Source organism: Scophthalmus maximus, chromosome 7, assembly GCF_022379125.1.
Source record: "Scophthalmus maximus strain ysfricsl-2021 chromosome 7, ASM2237912v1, whole genome shotgun sequence".
Taxonomy (NCBI): domain Eukaryota; kingdom Metazoa; phylum Chordata; class Actinopteri; order Pleuronectiformes; family Scophthalmidae; genus Scophthalmus; species Scophthalmus maximus.
The window spans coordinates 5,009,432-5,022,082 of record NC_061521.1 but is presented as its reverse complement, the minus strand read 5'-3'; the positions used below and the strand labels follow the sequence as shown (position 1 = coordinate 5,022,082).

Below are 12,651 nucleotides of genomic sequence, written 5' to 3'. Positions count from 1 at the left end.
AATGATCCAAATTCTTTGGCAGGTTCAGGGTTTTTATCGAAGGCCCTGATGAAATACATTCAGTGACCAGTGAAACTAAAGTGCTGCACTATCAGATAGGAGCACATATAAAATATAATGCAAGAAGCATGTATGTTCCATGAAGCATAGACAATATTTATGATGCACTTTTTAATTATACATACATATACGTACAAATTACACATATACAAAAAAACATGATTAAAAACTGTAATGGGGGCTCTCGAATTTTATACTTTTTGAAATTGTCATAATACTCAAATTATGGGGCAGAGCATTATCGTTTATTGATCATAATCAGTTTCAATATAAGGTTTCATTGGGTTATGACAATTCTTTTAATGTTTAAATATTATTTGAATATTAAATTAGAACTTAGAAAAATAAGTGAATGATTTAGAGATTCAGCATTTCCAAACAGGATTGTAATCATAGCAGCATGTTAATAATCATTTAAATATTATTTCACATTTTTAACTATTTACAAGGCTTTATTTTAGATTTTTAATCTCAGAATTTCTTAATCTTAACCCACTAAATGTTAAAGAGGATGATGAAAAAAGACGAAAAAAAGACACTTATTTTCTTCCACAAATTACTTTATTGGGTTTGTTCATCATGGTTGGGTTTGTGTGAATGTTTCCTTGAATGCGTGGAGTTTAAGACTTGTTGCTGTGTGAACCTGCAGAAACTCTCGAAATTTCATTCCTCCCCTTCTGTCCAGACAAAACAAAGTGCAAAAAAACCTTCAGATACCATAAGAGTGACTCCTCTCATACATGCTGAAAACCTAAAACCTGCGCCATGATTTAACTGAAAAAATAAAAATAAAAATAAGCCACTTGTTTCAGCCAACAGATATTAGACACGTGGAGTTCATATAAAGGGAACAACAAACAGCAGCAGTAGGTTTAGGAGGTCTCGAACATCTTCTTCCTGTCAGCCTTGTCCTCAATGTTCTTACGCCAGTCCCCAACTGTATCTGTAGTCTGCAGGAGAAAGGAAAAAAATCTGTTAGAACAGACGATCATATGAGAGAAGTCATCTCAGCCTTGGGTTAACAAATTTATTCTCAATCATTCATTTGGGAGTTTGGAACTTTTACCAAACCAACATTACATCATCATTTGAATACAACATAGTTAAACTGACTGGCGTTAAGTCAACTAAATCAATGAACAGATCAAATATTTCCACCGACATTTTACTGAAGGTTCTATTGGAATGTGGGTCACCTGGGATTTACTATGACACTTCAGTCATTTTGGAATCTTGGCTACAGACTTGTGCAGACTACAACACTTTTGAAGTATGAAAGGCATGTAGTCTGCGGTTAACAAACACCAAAGTGCTAGAATTACACAGGTTTAATCATCAAATATTGCTATATCAGTTAATTACCTGATTAAAATACTAATATAATGTATCAGGTTTGAACAAATATTGATAATTCAACAGCATTTGCAGATCTTTTACTTCTTATAGCGACACATCTGCCAGCTACTTACTAAAAATATGAAAGTCAAAGACAACTTTAAACTCACCTCCTCTTTCACCTCCTTCTTCACCTGCTTCAGGTTGGACCTCAAGTCCATGGTCACCTTGTGTTTGGAGCCCAGCAGAGCCTGCAGCATTGAGTCAGCAGACATACGAACCTTCTTCAGAGCGGGTTTTTTCACACCTCTCAGGTCCACCACTTTGATCTTCAGGTCTTCAATCTATAGCAGGGAAAGCTCTATTAGTTTGCTGTCCTTCAGCAGGCTGCTGGTGCTGTGATAATGTCAGAGGACCTTTACCTCCTTGTCGGCCTTCTGCACCTTGGCCTCTGCATCATACCTCTCCTCATCGACCTTGTCAATGAGGGCTTGGAGCTTCTTGCAGACCTCCTGTTGATACAGTTCTCATGTTACATAAACAGTGAGTCACATACGTTTTGATGCACTGATATTTAAAAAAAGTCAAACAACCAACTCTATGTGGCTACATTGAACCCTGTCTGAAACCATTTTGTAAAAATCGAGCAAAAGTTAAAACATTTCTGAAACATTTTTGCCTCTGTGAAGATGTGAGCTCTCTGTAGAGTCTGTAGTCTTACAGTCATGCAAACATTTTGTTTCCTTTGTTCAACACATTAATTCTTCAGAGATGGTTTGTGTAGCTACTATAACCTTTTTTATATACTTATTTTATACACAAATCATGTCAGACTGTGCTGTTGTAAATCTTTTTTTCACTGGATGCATCTAGGTAAGCAGTTTTCTCCTACTGGAATTTTAATCCGTTTCTCTAAAGTACATTGGTTTTCCAGTAGCCTCGCTAGATTTTCATTTAGTAGATTAGTCTTTTTGCTAATGTTGTAATAAATGTTAAATGCCTTCATTGACATGAACAGATGTGAACTTTAACAAGAAAAAGAAAATAAATATTGTTATGGATTCAGTGAGTTATGCTGTAGGCTGGCTTGAGCCTTGCTATTTTAACCTATATTTGTTCACATTTAGAAAAAATAAGAACATAGTATTCACTAACAGCTATTATTTTTGCTGTGTGCCATTTGATGTACTGACAATTATCAATAGATATTCTGATATTGAAGGACAACTGATTGTGATGATTTTAAAAAGGTCTGAAGTTTTAAGTACTGTTTTTATTTTCTATGATTTCCAAGCAAGTTTATGGACAATAATTTGCAATGTACATCTCAGATAGTGATATCAGAAAGTTTCTAAAACTAAAAACTTGTATGGCTCAGATTTCTAACACAAATTACATTACAAGGGTTTTAAAGCAGCCAAAAATGAATGTCACTGTTGCTCTTGAAATGGAGGATGATAAAAAAGTCTACACTACATAAAACTCTTTTTTTTTATAAAAAACACCTGTATGCTGCTGTCCCTTCAGTTCACGTCTCTGACTGTGTCTCCCTTTAAGTAAATAAACCTCTGGAATTTAGCCAAATTTGGAAACCACCCTAATGGTACTAAAAGTAGACTAAATTATAACATTTTACTGATCAGTTAAAGTTTCAGTCAAACTTCAGTGTTTGTCATTATTCTGAACCATATGAGAACTTCACTTTTTCAGGGACACAATGATGTTCCTCTTACCATGAGAGCGGCCTGGTCTCCACTCATCTCGGGGGCAGGACAGTTGTCACGCATGTAGGCCTCCTTTGTCGCTACTTTTTCTTTTTTCTCCTCCTCGATCCAGTTCAGAGCGATCTGAAGAATCAAGCTCTGCAGGACAAACAACAGAGACATGGTCATTCAGAAATATGGGATGTTCTGAGGATAACTCTGGTGATTTTCCCATGGAAAGACCAAAACCAACAATCAGTGTCTCGATAAATCTCACTGTTGCACTGGGTGAGGGGAAGAAAAATGCTATAAAGAATTCACCTGTAATGGCATTAATTTAAACAGAAATTTATATTTTTAAGTGGTGGTTTTACCTTCAGATGATGCCTGCGGCTGGAGGTCATCTTTTTCCTGTTTGAGAGGAAGTGGTTTCACAAAGCAGTTAACCTCATATTCACTGGGAAATTTAACGTCCATCCATTTCAGGGTAATATTGTTGACTATTTAAAAACAAATTGCAAAGCTGTCACCAATATTGCTTTTGTTTAACTATTTTCAAATTATATTTTAGATTCCATAGATTCCGACAGTATGTGCTTGTAGACAAGAACATTTTTGCACAGAAATTTCAGACTGCTCAAATTGCTCAGACTTACTCAGACATCTTGGTGTTTTTTTCAGTTCACAAGCTGCATGAAGAAACATAAAAATACACTGAGGGGAGGAACATTTCCACTCTTGTTATGACCTCTGCTGAATGCTACAGCCGTTCAGATAAGGACAGCAGTGTGAGGTTCTCTGAGATCAGCATATTCTATCGCTCTGATGGAGACGGATGGACGAGAATATTTGTGCTGTAACGTGATCTGAGGCCACAGCTGAAGAGAAGCAACGTCAACTGAACTAAACTGGGAAGCTCAGGATCGAGTGTCGCACCCCAAAATTTATGAGCCTATCGAATGAATGGTTAATTTGAACAATTCTTCAATTAGACATCATTAGCTAAAGATGATCATTAATATCTTTAAATTACTTTGAATGGTAAGATGTTAAGTCCAAGTCCAGTGATGTGATATCTTTTTGATATTATTAACTCAACTAAAAGTAAAACAGTGTTGTTTAGTTAAGTTATTTTTTCTTTTAGGAGAAAATTACATTTTACAGTGACTCGACAGACCAAGCAGACCCAAACAGTTCCACAATTTTGTTTGTCTTTTTAAATTTAAAAGCTTAAAATTAACACATTTTACAACTTATAACAATTATCAGTCAAAAATGAAGAACAAAACATCCTGTAGACAAAGCCAAATTAACTATCCTACTAACCCATAATACCATCAACCTAATTTTCATATTTATCGAAAGGTTAATCAAGCACTCGCTGGTCATTAAGTCTGTCCACCATGACACAGACAGTAAAATATTACAGGCAGTATACTTTAAACATGGACCTTACCATGTTCTCATCAACAAAAAGTGTTTAATTTTAAGAAATTTGGTTATTCACATGTAAAGAATTCATCTCAATTAAAAAGATGTTTTTACAAATTATTTCTCACTTCAGGCTTTTAGGCATCAAATTTAAACAACTGGTATTTTACCTGCCTGAGTGTGATAGTTTTTTGGTCTACAATCACCTTCTAACATGGAGCTGCGAACAGCTCCAGCGTCATAAAACACAACACATAAATTTAGGGCTGTCAGTAAAATGTCAAATGGCATGACTAACATACAGAAAGCAACTTCAGGATGTTAGGAAGGGTCAAATATGTAGAAACAAATGTCCATCGCCCTGTTTAAAATTTTGATCGCTAGAAACAGAGTCTGGTTGACATGTGGCTGCAATGAAGATCTTTTTTTTATAATATAAAAGATGCTGCTCTCAGAGAAGCTGGGAAAAGGGAAAGAAAGTAGATTTCTCACCTATTGAGAGGAGGAAGAAGAGGACAAGACACACTTGGTGGAAGAAAAGGAGACACTGCCAAAGCCACAGACAGTGAAAAATGAAATAGGGTATATATGGTGGTTTGCGATGCCTCAGCAAATTGCCCAGTTCCTCTTTATGGGAATGGATTCCTGGCCAGACCAATGGGCCGATGAGCTCCTGAAATACACCCGGCCCAGCCCTGCTCTGCTAATCACCCTCCCTGTGAAAAGACTGATCTGAAGGCTTCAAGATTTACTGGATATAAGACCATTCCTTCAACAGCTCGATAATCTGCCTTTCAAACTGAATTCCCCATTAAATTGTGATTTAAGTTTAGTTTTTATGTTGATTTTTGAAGCAGTATCTTCAACGTCAACACAAATATTTTTAACCACTGCACTGCCACATCAAATGGAATTCTTCTTCTTAATTTAATCTGTTTTAAATGCATGAAGACTTCTGGACAATATATAAAGCTCTGTGTTCTTGAGTTTGACATGTGGTTTCCATTAAACAGGTTCTCACTAGGTTCTTCATCTTATCATGTCGTTAGACAAACACAGCAAAGTTGTTTTAAAAATAGTAGGAAAAGTTTTTTTTCTTTCTGTTTTTTTGCTGTATTTCTTAGATCAACGTTTTGGGAAAAAGAAAGCAAGATGCTTGGATGGATATCGATTTCATATTTGTGTGTTCGTGGACAGATCCAGGCTAGCTGTTTCCCTCTGCATCCGACCTTCATGCTAAGCTAAGCTAACCACTTCATGGCTCCAGCTCTGCGCTTTAAATGTAGACATGAAAGTGAGATGCATCCTCCTACTTTCTGAAAAAAGTACACAAATACAAAAATCTTGCCAAAATGTTGTACCTTCCTTTAGCACACAGACTTTAATTAAATATTGGAAAACCACTTAGAATATTGTAACCGATTTTTTAATTTGTTGCACAAGAACAGGACTTTTGGGGCTCAGTTTTAATATTGAGATATGATGAATAGCAGATTTTTATTTTGTAGTATCGACATTTCTCTAAATACATTTTTAGTTTTGAAGTAGAATTTCACTGACTGGTAAATTAGTTTGTTTGAGGTAGAGAAATCTCTCAAACTGTCCTTATGCAGATGAAAAAACTTGTTACATGACGATTGAGATCTCAGTGTGTGGTTCTACATTACAATTGTTTTGTTGTTGCTTTTGTCCAAAGCGACTTACAATCAACAAGTCAAGTAGGAGAGCCTTCACTGGGATGACCTGGAATTGAACCCTGGCCTTCTGTACCAAAGTCAGTGGTGTAACCCACTAATGGCTGCTGCACGCGGGATTCTACTTTGATGGAGTGTGATTTGGGAAAAACAAAGTGAAGAATGATAAAACGTGGATAAAAGTAGCAAACAAATTATTTCTTATTTCAAAACATTTATTTCTGATGACTCCATGAAAACGTGTACATTTTAAAACTAATGTTTCTGTCAGGTGATTTAACTGTTACTTTGGTTTAGTTCAGTCTCTATTGAGGGGGGACGGTATCACAAAAAGAAAAAAAAGAAAAAGTGTCTAAACTCTTGTCTCTGTGTGTCCTGTTGGAACTCAGAGAAATTCAGTCACTCAGACCTCAGACGAAAAACGACTCTCCCCTGACGTCTTTGCCACTCCAGGACTGTTTTAGGAAGTCTCGAACATCTTCTTCCTGTCGGCTTTATCCTCGATGTTTTTACGCCAGTCGCCGACCGCCTCTGTTGGCTGGAAACACAACGGCACAAAGGCAAATTTTTAACATTAAGAAAACATTAGTGCTTGAATTACAACAAACATGTGCCTTGAATGTTCCCTATTCTATTGAATTTTAAACTTTTTCCTTCCAGTCAGCCACTGGTTTCCACTCATTTCACCTGAGTATAAAAATCAACCTGCAGCCACTACAATCCTGCGTAGACAGTTCTCATCCATCCCACAGGAAGAATATCTTTCTTATTTTCTTCATAATTAAAACTGTCAGTGCAGTAAAAATATTTAAAAATTTCTCCTTATTCTCTATCATATTTAGATACAATCTCTGAAGTAAATGTTTATGCACCGGCAGAGTTTAATAAAGTAAGGTTTTAAGAGCTCACGATTGGCAGCAGCTGAAACTGTTTTAGTCAGAGTTCTTTTTCAGTGCCACATATAAAATCAGTGATCAGCTTTTTTTTTTTTTTTTTTTTTTTTTAATTTGTTCCTCACCTCCTCTTTGACCTCCTTCTTGACCTGCTTCAGGTTGGCCCTCAGGTCCATGTTCACTTTGTGTTTTCCTCCCAGCAGAGCCTGCAGCATGGCGTCAGCAGACATACGAACCTTCTTCAGGGCGGGTTTCTTTACTCCGGCCAGCTCAACCACCTTCAGCTTCAGATCGTCAATCTGGAGACGGAGAAATATCACGACGTATTTGTTTAAATGTCAAACCAGCAGCTCAAAAGAATGTGTCGTACTTCCTCCACAGGATTAAACAAAGTGGAGGGTCCCAGATGATTGTCAAATAATGTTTTTTGTTTTCTACAAATGCAGACTGGATTATAGTGTTATGAGATAACAGTGAGTTATTTTTTGCAAATCTTAACTCTTCTGTCTTTAAGCTGCCATTTGTCTGAGTGGTAAAAATATGAATTACTACAACTTTAGGGAACAGGTTAAAATATGTTTTACCCTATCCGAACTATCCATGAACCAAATCCAAAAGGAATCCAAGGACAGCCATAAAAAAGGTCTGATGTAAAATGATACTCGGGCCATCCATCAATTATTATCTATACCGCTTTATCCACAGGTGGTCAGTGCCAATCCCAGCTGTCATTGGGCGAGAAGACCCTGGACAGGTCGTCAGCCCATCACAGGGCCCACATACAGAGACAAGACAAACAGCCATTCATATACAGGGTGACTTTAGAGTCTCCAATTAACCTAACTCCAATCTGCATGTCTTTGGACTGTGGGGGGAAGCCGGAGTACCCGGACAGAACCCCACAGGGAACACAGAACATGCGAACTCCACACAGAGAGGTCTTGGATGTTTTTTTGTCTTCATAATAAATGAAGCTCTAGCGTAAGTTCAGTTAGGAAGACTACTCTTATTAATGCTTCTGTCATAGTTTAATTCTCATTCATTTGCCTTTCCTCCTCTCACCCATGCACACTCTCAGTTCCTTACTGTCATTTCCCTGGGCTGTCATTTTCTTCATTCACTTGTCTCTTCTGATTTGGGTTGATAATGCATTTGCTTTACACTTGTGCTCAGGTTGTGGTCTGGCCCATTGGATCAATCAATCCCTTTATGACTGTGCACTCATATGCACTTTATTATTTGGACCCTAAACTATTTTCATGTGCATTCTCACATTCATGCTTATGTGTATATATCTCATGTATATTTTGTCTACTTTTTATTGCCTCTATCTCGTGCCTCTCACCTCCGTGTCGGCCTTCTGAACTTTGGCCTCAGTATCGTACCTCGCCTCATCGATCTTGTCAATGGCCTGTTGGAGCTTCTTGCAAATTTCCTGTTGACAAATAAATACATAAACAAACTTCAGTTGTTCTTTGTCAGATGTTACTTCATTTTTACTTTCCACATTATTTCAGAGGGGGATATTGGACTTTTACTCAACTACACTACGTTTATCTGACAGATACAGTTGCAGTTACTTTTCAGATTTAGACACAACAAAACTTGATTCTTATATAATGTGATGCTTTGTTAAATTAAACAATTTAACAGAGTGTAAAATGGATCAAAGTTAGCTCCACTTTAACACTGGATAATTTAAGTGATGTGTTGATACCTAGGAGCGATGCAATACTTTAAAACTGTATAAGATAGATGTAAAACTCATAATTGTGCCATTTTGCATAACAGACACTCAACAACATTCAATTTTATCTATAAAAAGCATTTTGCTGCTTAAGCTTTACTTCAGAAAAAGATCTCAATACTTTTTCGCAAACAAAATGCACCAAAAATACACATTGTTGACCTGTGCTCGTATCCTTTGTCTGTTTTATCACCCAAAATACACAAAAAATAAAATGTTTTTTATGCATGTCAACTTTAAGCATTAAACAGCTGTTGACACGAATAAGAACTTCAGTAGTTTTGAGTTTAGGGAATAACACTGAAAATTTTTCTCTTTTCATCATTAAAATTATCCAATTTGTCAAATGCGTAAGCTAACTGCTACATCGGGGCAAAGCAGTTGTCATCTCACCATGAGTGCTGCCTGGTCTCCGCTGAGGTCAGGGCTGGGGCAGTTCTCGGCCATGTAGGCCTCCTTCGCCAACTCAACTTCCTTCTTCTCCTGCTCGATCCAGTCGGCAGCGATCTGCAGCATCAAACTCTGCAGGGAGATAAAAGCATTTATGTGTAAACTGTTAACTTGAAACACTGCTGATAAGACCCTGCTGAAAATGAAGAGGTTTTACACTCACCTTAAGGTGATGCCTGCGGCTGGACGTCATTTTCTTTACCCTTTGAGACAAACGTTAATATAACATATTTTCCATTATTAAAGGACTACTTTGACAATTATCAACTTTCTGGAAGTTAATTAAATAAGATACCACATATCTGTACATCAAATATTAGGCTACAACCAGCATTTTTTTTAGCTTAGCTTAGTATAAAGACTGAAAATGGGGAAGCTTGGCTTGTCTCTGTCTAAATGCAAAAAAGTCCACGGGCCCCCCTAGAGCTCAGCATGTTACATATGCATGCATATGTTTGTTAAATCTGTAGAAAAAATTAAGGTTCAAAATCACAATTAGTCGCTTTAAATGGGGTAATTTGCTAAGAATGACCATACAACATATGGTCATTCTTGGCACATACAATGTCCATACAACACAAATCATTGTTTTTAGGGTTTGATTTTATATGGGTTCAACAAACAGTGAATATAGTGTGTCAACATGGTCCCCATGAGGAATCGTAGCTGAATGCTACCACATACCGACATAAACCAGCATTACAGGACATGATACTACTGTATTATGGTGAAAACCCTCACGCCACTGCATAGATGAGTTGGGAATTTATTGTCCAGCCATGGTAAGAAGGCTCAAAGAGCAGCGGCGCAGACCAACAAGATGCTCACCGACCACTCACCATCAAATGACAACACATTTATATTCAAACTTCAACTGAGGGTGCAAAATATCAAATCAAGGGTGCAGTGCGTGCCTCTCTTCCTCCGTAGAACCCCGGGCTGCTGTGGCCTTACATTTACCGTAACAACAGGAAAGAAAAAATCGATTTTCAAAAAATGTTGAACTAGCCCTTGGCAACAAGCCACTTCAGCACAGCAATGAGAGGTCTTTTTTACTGGGTTCAAGAGATAACCAGAAATTCTTGCTGTAAGGGAGAATTCTTGCAGAGCAATGTTTCTTTATGAGGCATAAATAATGTCACACCAACATTTACATAACAATGTATAATAAATCCACAATTAAAGTGACAAAGCTGACACTGACCAATTACATCAATAATGCCGTGATATGTGGTGGGAAAACAAACAACAACCCTTTTAAAGCAAAGATTGATAAAATGTTAATCTTACTGTTATCTGCTTTACATGTCTCTCCTCATACATGCTAGCAACACTTGGCCATCTGAGGCCAAAGGCCGACCTTTATGCTTCACTGATGTATTCCCATTAACTAAGAGCTTTTCTTTCTCAAAAGCTCCTCTGAAAACAAACAGCTGCTTATAAATACAAATTACCAAGTAAATGGAAGTTACAGTTTCAAAACTCCATTACCTTCCAAAAACAATTCAATTCAATTTAGTGTTGTACTAAATCAAAACCACAAAGTCAAAGATATTCCAGAAATTACAACTTTTTAAACACCGGTGTTTGAACCCAAAACCTTCCTGAACATTATTTGTAATTTATAGAACCTCGAAATAAAAACCTGACAAGCTGAGTCTGAGATATGTTCAAGTGCCCCAAGATGGGGGCAAATACATTTAAAGAGTTTCCAAAACAGTTTCAAAGCAGGAAATTGAAGTGAAGAAGTTACAGTCAGATTAAATCTTCACAGGTTTAGTCTAGTTCTCTTTTGCAGGTTAACAAGAGAAGAAGAAGAAGAAGGAGAAGTAGAAAAAGAAGAAGACTGTACTCACTCAGACATTTTGGCTGCTGGCGATCTTCACACCCTGTTCAGAGACAGAAAACACATCAGTTAAACAGACAGGTTCCATAAAGCACACTGACTCTGTACACAGCTGAACTGGACTTGTCTTCTTGCCCCCATGTTATTGATCAGTGACCCTTTGACCTCCAGCTGGAAACATAATATGGTTTACTATCATGGAAAACCAGCTGCCAGTTTCCACTAATTTTGGACAGGCGGGGTCAGATGCCCGGGCCCTCCAGCAGAACAGTTGCCCCCTCTGAAGACATTCCTACTGGAAATGGAACTTCTTACAGTGAGCCAAAGACCTGAGCATGAAATGCCACCAGCAGAGGAACCAAATGTGGCGCAAAGCATGCAGTGAGAGCTGTTAACACCAACTCCAACATCGTGCGAGCATGCGAACCAGAACCTCGCACAGGAGTTTCCAGAAACTCTTCAGATCACAAAATGAAGAGTCAGACACCATAAAACCTTTACTAAAACTTCAGTGCAGAAGCATAGGGGCCTAAAACAGTTGTGATAACAATATATTGACAGTTTTATACAGTTTTCCACTGTGGAAATTCATACTAGGACATCACAATTTCTCACAATTCAACAAATATCAATAATCACGTGTCCAATAAAGGCATAATGAATATGTAAATAAGTGGTTCATTCACATATACATAGTGAATGTATTGAATTATATTTTCATTATAAGATTATTCGATATTAACAGGTCTGTAATCAGAAATTATGGAAACACAAAATAAACGTGCCGCCAAATCTACAGTCTGCAGATTTGACATGTTGAGCTGTAAATATTGAATATGAAGTAAATATTATATATTTATAATATCAAGCTTCAAAATGTCATCAACACCACACAAGCTTACTAGAAGCATCCAAAGGCCATGAATTTGCGACAAGACCCAGTCAAAAATCAAACATCAAAGTGACAAATTTGTACCAGTTGCACCTTAGGTTTAAGTGCAAATTTGAACCTGCCTGGGCTGAATGTCCTATAGTGTCCTTCAGTAAGTCCAGTAAGTCCCAGCTACTGTCTGAAGAGGTTCTTCTCTCTGATTCTACCTCCAAACCTCTGAACGCAGCCTCAGAGGTCAGAGGTCACACCAAAAAACTGTCCAATACAGTTAAATCACCGCTGCAGAATATACCAAACTCCCACCTGCTAATCAGACCTCAGTGTGACTCCCTGTTTTGTTTCCTGCCAGAGCGTAAGAGGAATAGCTGCAGTAAGACTCTCACCTACTGAACGTGATGAGGAAGACGGAGACGAAGGGGGGGAGACGCTGCCAAGTCCCCTACAGTAAAGAATAAAACGGGGTATATAGGGTGTGACGTGCCCACTCAGCAGAAATGTCAGCCCTCTTTATGGTAGTGGAGACACTATAGACCAATGGGCCAGCAGGCTCCAGAAATACCACCACAACTCTCAGAGGAACCTCATGAACTACTGCAGGAA

The 12,651-nt window shown here is 37.7% G+C and overlaps 2 protein-coding genes across 5 annotated transcripts; both read right to left on the bottom strand.

The window, feature by feature from the left end:
* Nucleotides 1-602: 602 nt before the first annotated feature.
* LOC118315149 (troponin I, fast skeletal muscle) lies at nucleotides 603-5,126 on the bottom strand. The gene is made up of 7 exons (XM_035642181.2): nucleotides 5,022-5,126; nucleotides 3,755-3,787; nucleotides 3,473-3,509; nucleotides 3,129-3,257; nucleotides 1,818-1,907; nucleotides 1,566-1,739; nucleotides 603-1,010 (listed from the first exon to the last, which is right to left on the bottom strand). The coding sequence occupies exons 2-7, from the start codon at nucleotides 3,760-3,762 to the stop codon at nucleotides 933-935; spliced, it is 516 nt and encodes a 171-aa protein (XP_035498074.1). The 5' UTR covers nucleotides 3,763-3,787; nucleotides 5,022-5,126; the 3' UTR covers nucleotides 603-932.
* On the bottom strand, nucleotides 3,754-12,522 carry LOC118315144 (troponin I, fast skeletal muscle). 4 transcript variants are annotated; one of them, XM_035642172.2, is made up of 8 exons: nucleotides 12,435-12,522; nucleotides 11,170-11,202; nucleotides 9,477-9,516; nucleotides 9,257-9,385; nucleotides 8,462-8,551; nucleotides 7,242-7,415; nucleotides 5,022-6,761; nucleotides 3,754-3,787 (listed from the first exon to the last, which is right to left on the bottom strand). In XM_035642172.2, the coding sequence occupies exons 2-7, from the start codon at nucleotides 11,175-11,177 to the stop codon at nucleotides 6,684-6,686; spliced, it is 519 nt and encodes a 172-aa protein (XP_035498065.1). In that variant the 5' UTR covers nucleotides 11,178-11,202; nucleotides 12,435-12,522; the 3' UTR covers nucleotides 3,754-3,787; nucleotides 5,022-6,683. The 4 variants fall into 4 exon arrangements, with proteins under 4 accessions (XP_035498065.1, XP_035498066.1, XP_035498067.1 ...); XM_035642173.2 differs by having other exon boundaries at nucleotides 12,439-12,518; XM_035642174.2 differs by lacking the exon at nucleotides 12,435-12,522 and adding an exon at nucleotides 12,355-12,423.
* Nucleotides 12,523-12,651: the final 129 nt, after the last annotated feature.

Coding starts and splice junctions, on each gene's coding strand:
- LOC118315149 (XM_035642181.2), bottom strand. Junction 3,258..3,472: donor GCCGCAGGCATCATCTGAAG/GTAAAACCACCA, acceptor TTTGTCCTGCAG/AGCTTGATTCTTCAGATCGC. Junction 1,908..3,128: donor GAGACCAGGCCGCTCTCATG/GTAAGAGGAACA, acceptor CTGTATCAACAG/GAGGTCTGCAAGAAGCTCCA.
- LOC118315144 (XM_035642172.2), bottom strand. Junction 9,386..9,476: donor GCCGCAGGCATCACCTTAAG/GTGAGTGTAAAA, acceptor ATCTCCCTGCAG/AGTTTGATGCTGCAGATCGC. Junction 6,762..7,241: donor AGAAGGAGGTCAAAGAGGAG/GTGAGGAACAAA, acceptor TTGTGTTTCCAG/CCAACAGAGGCGGTCGGCGA.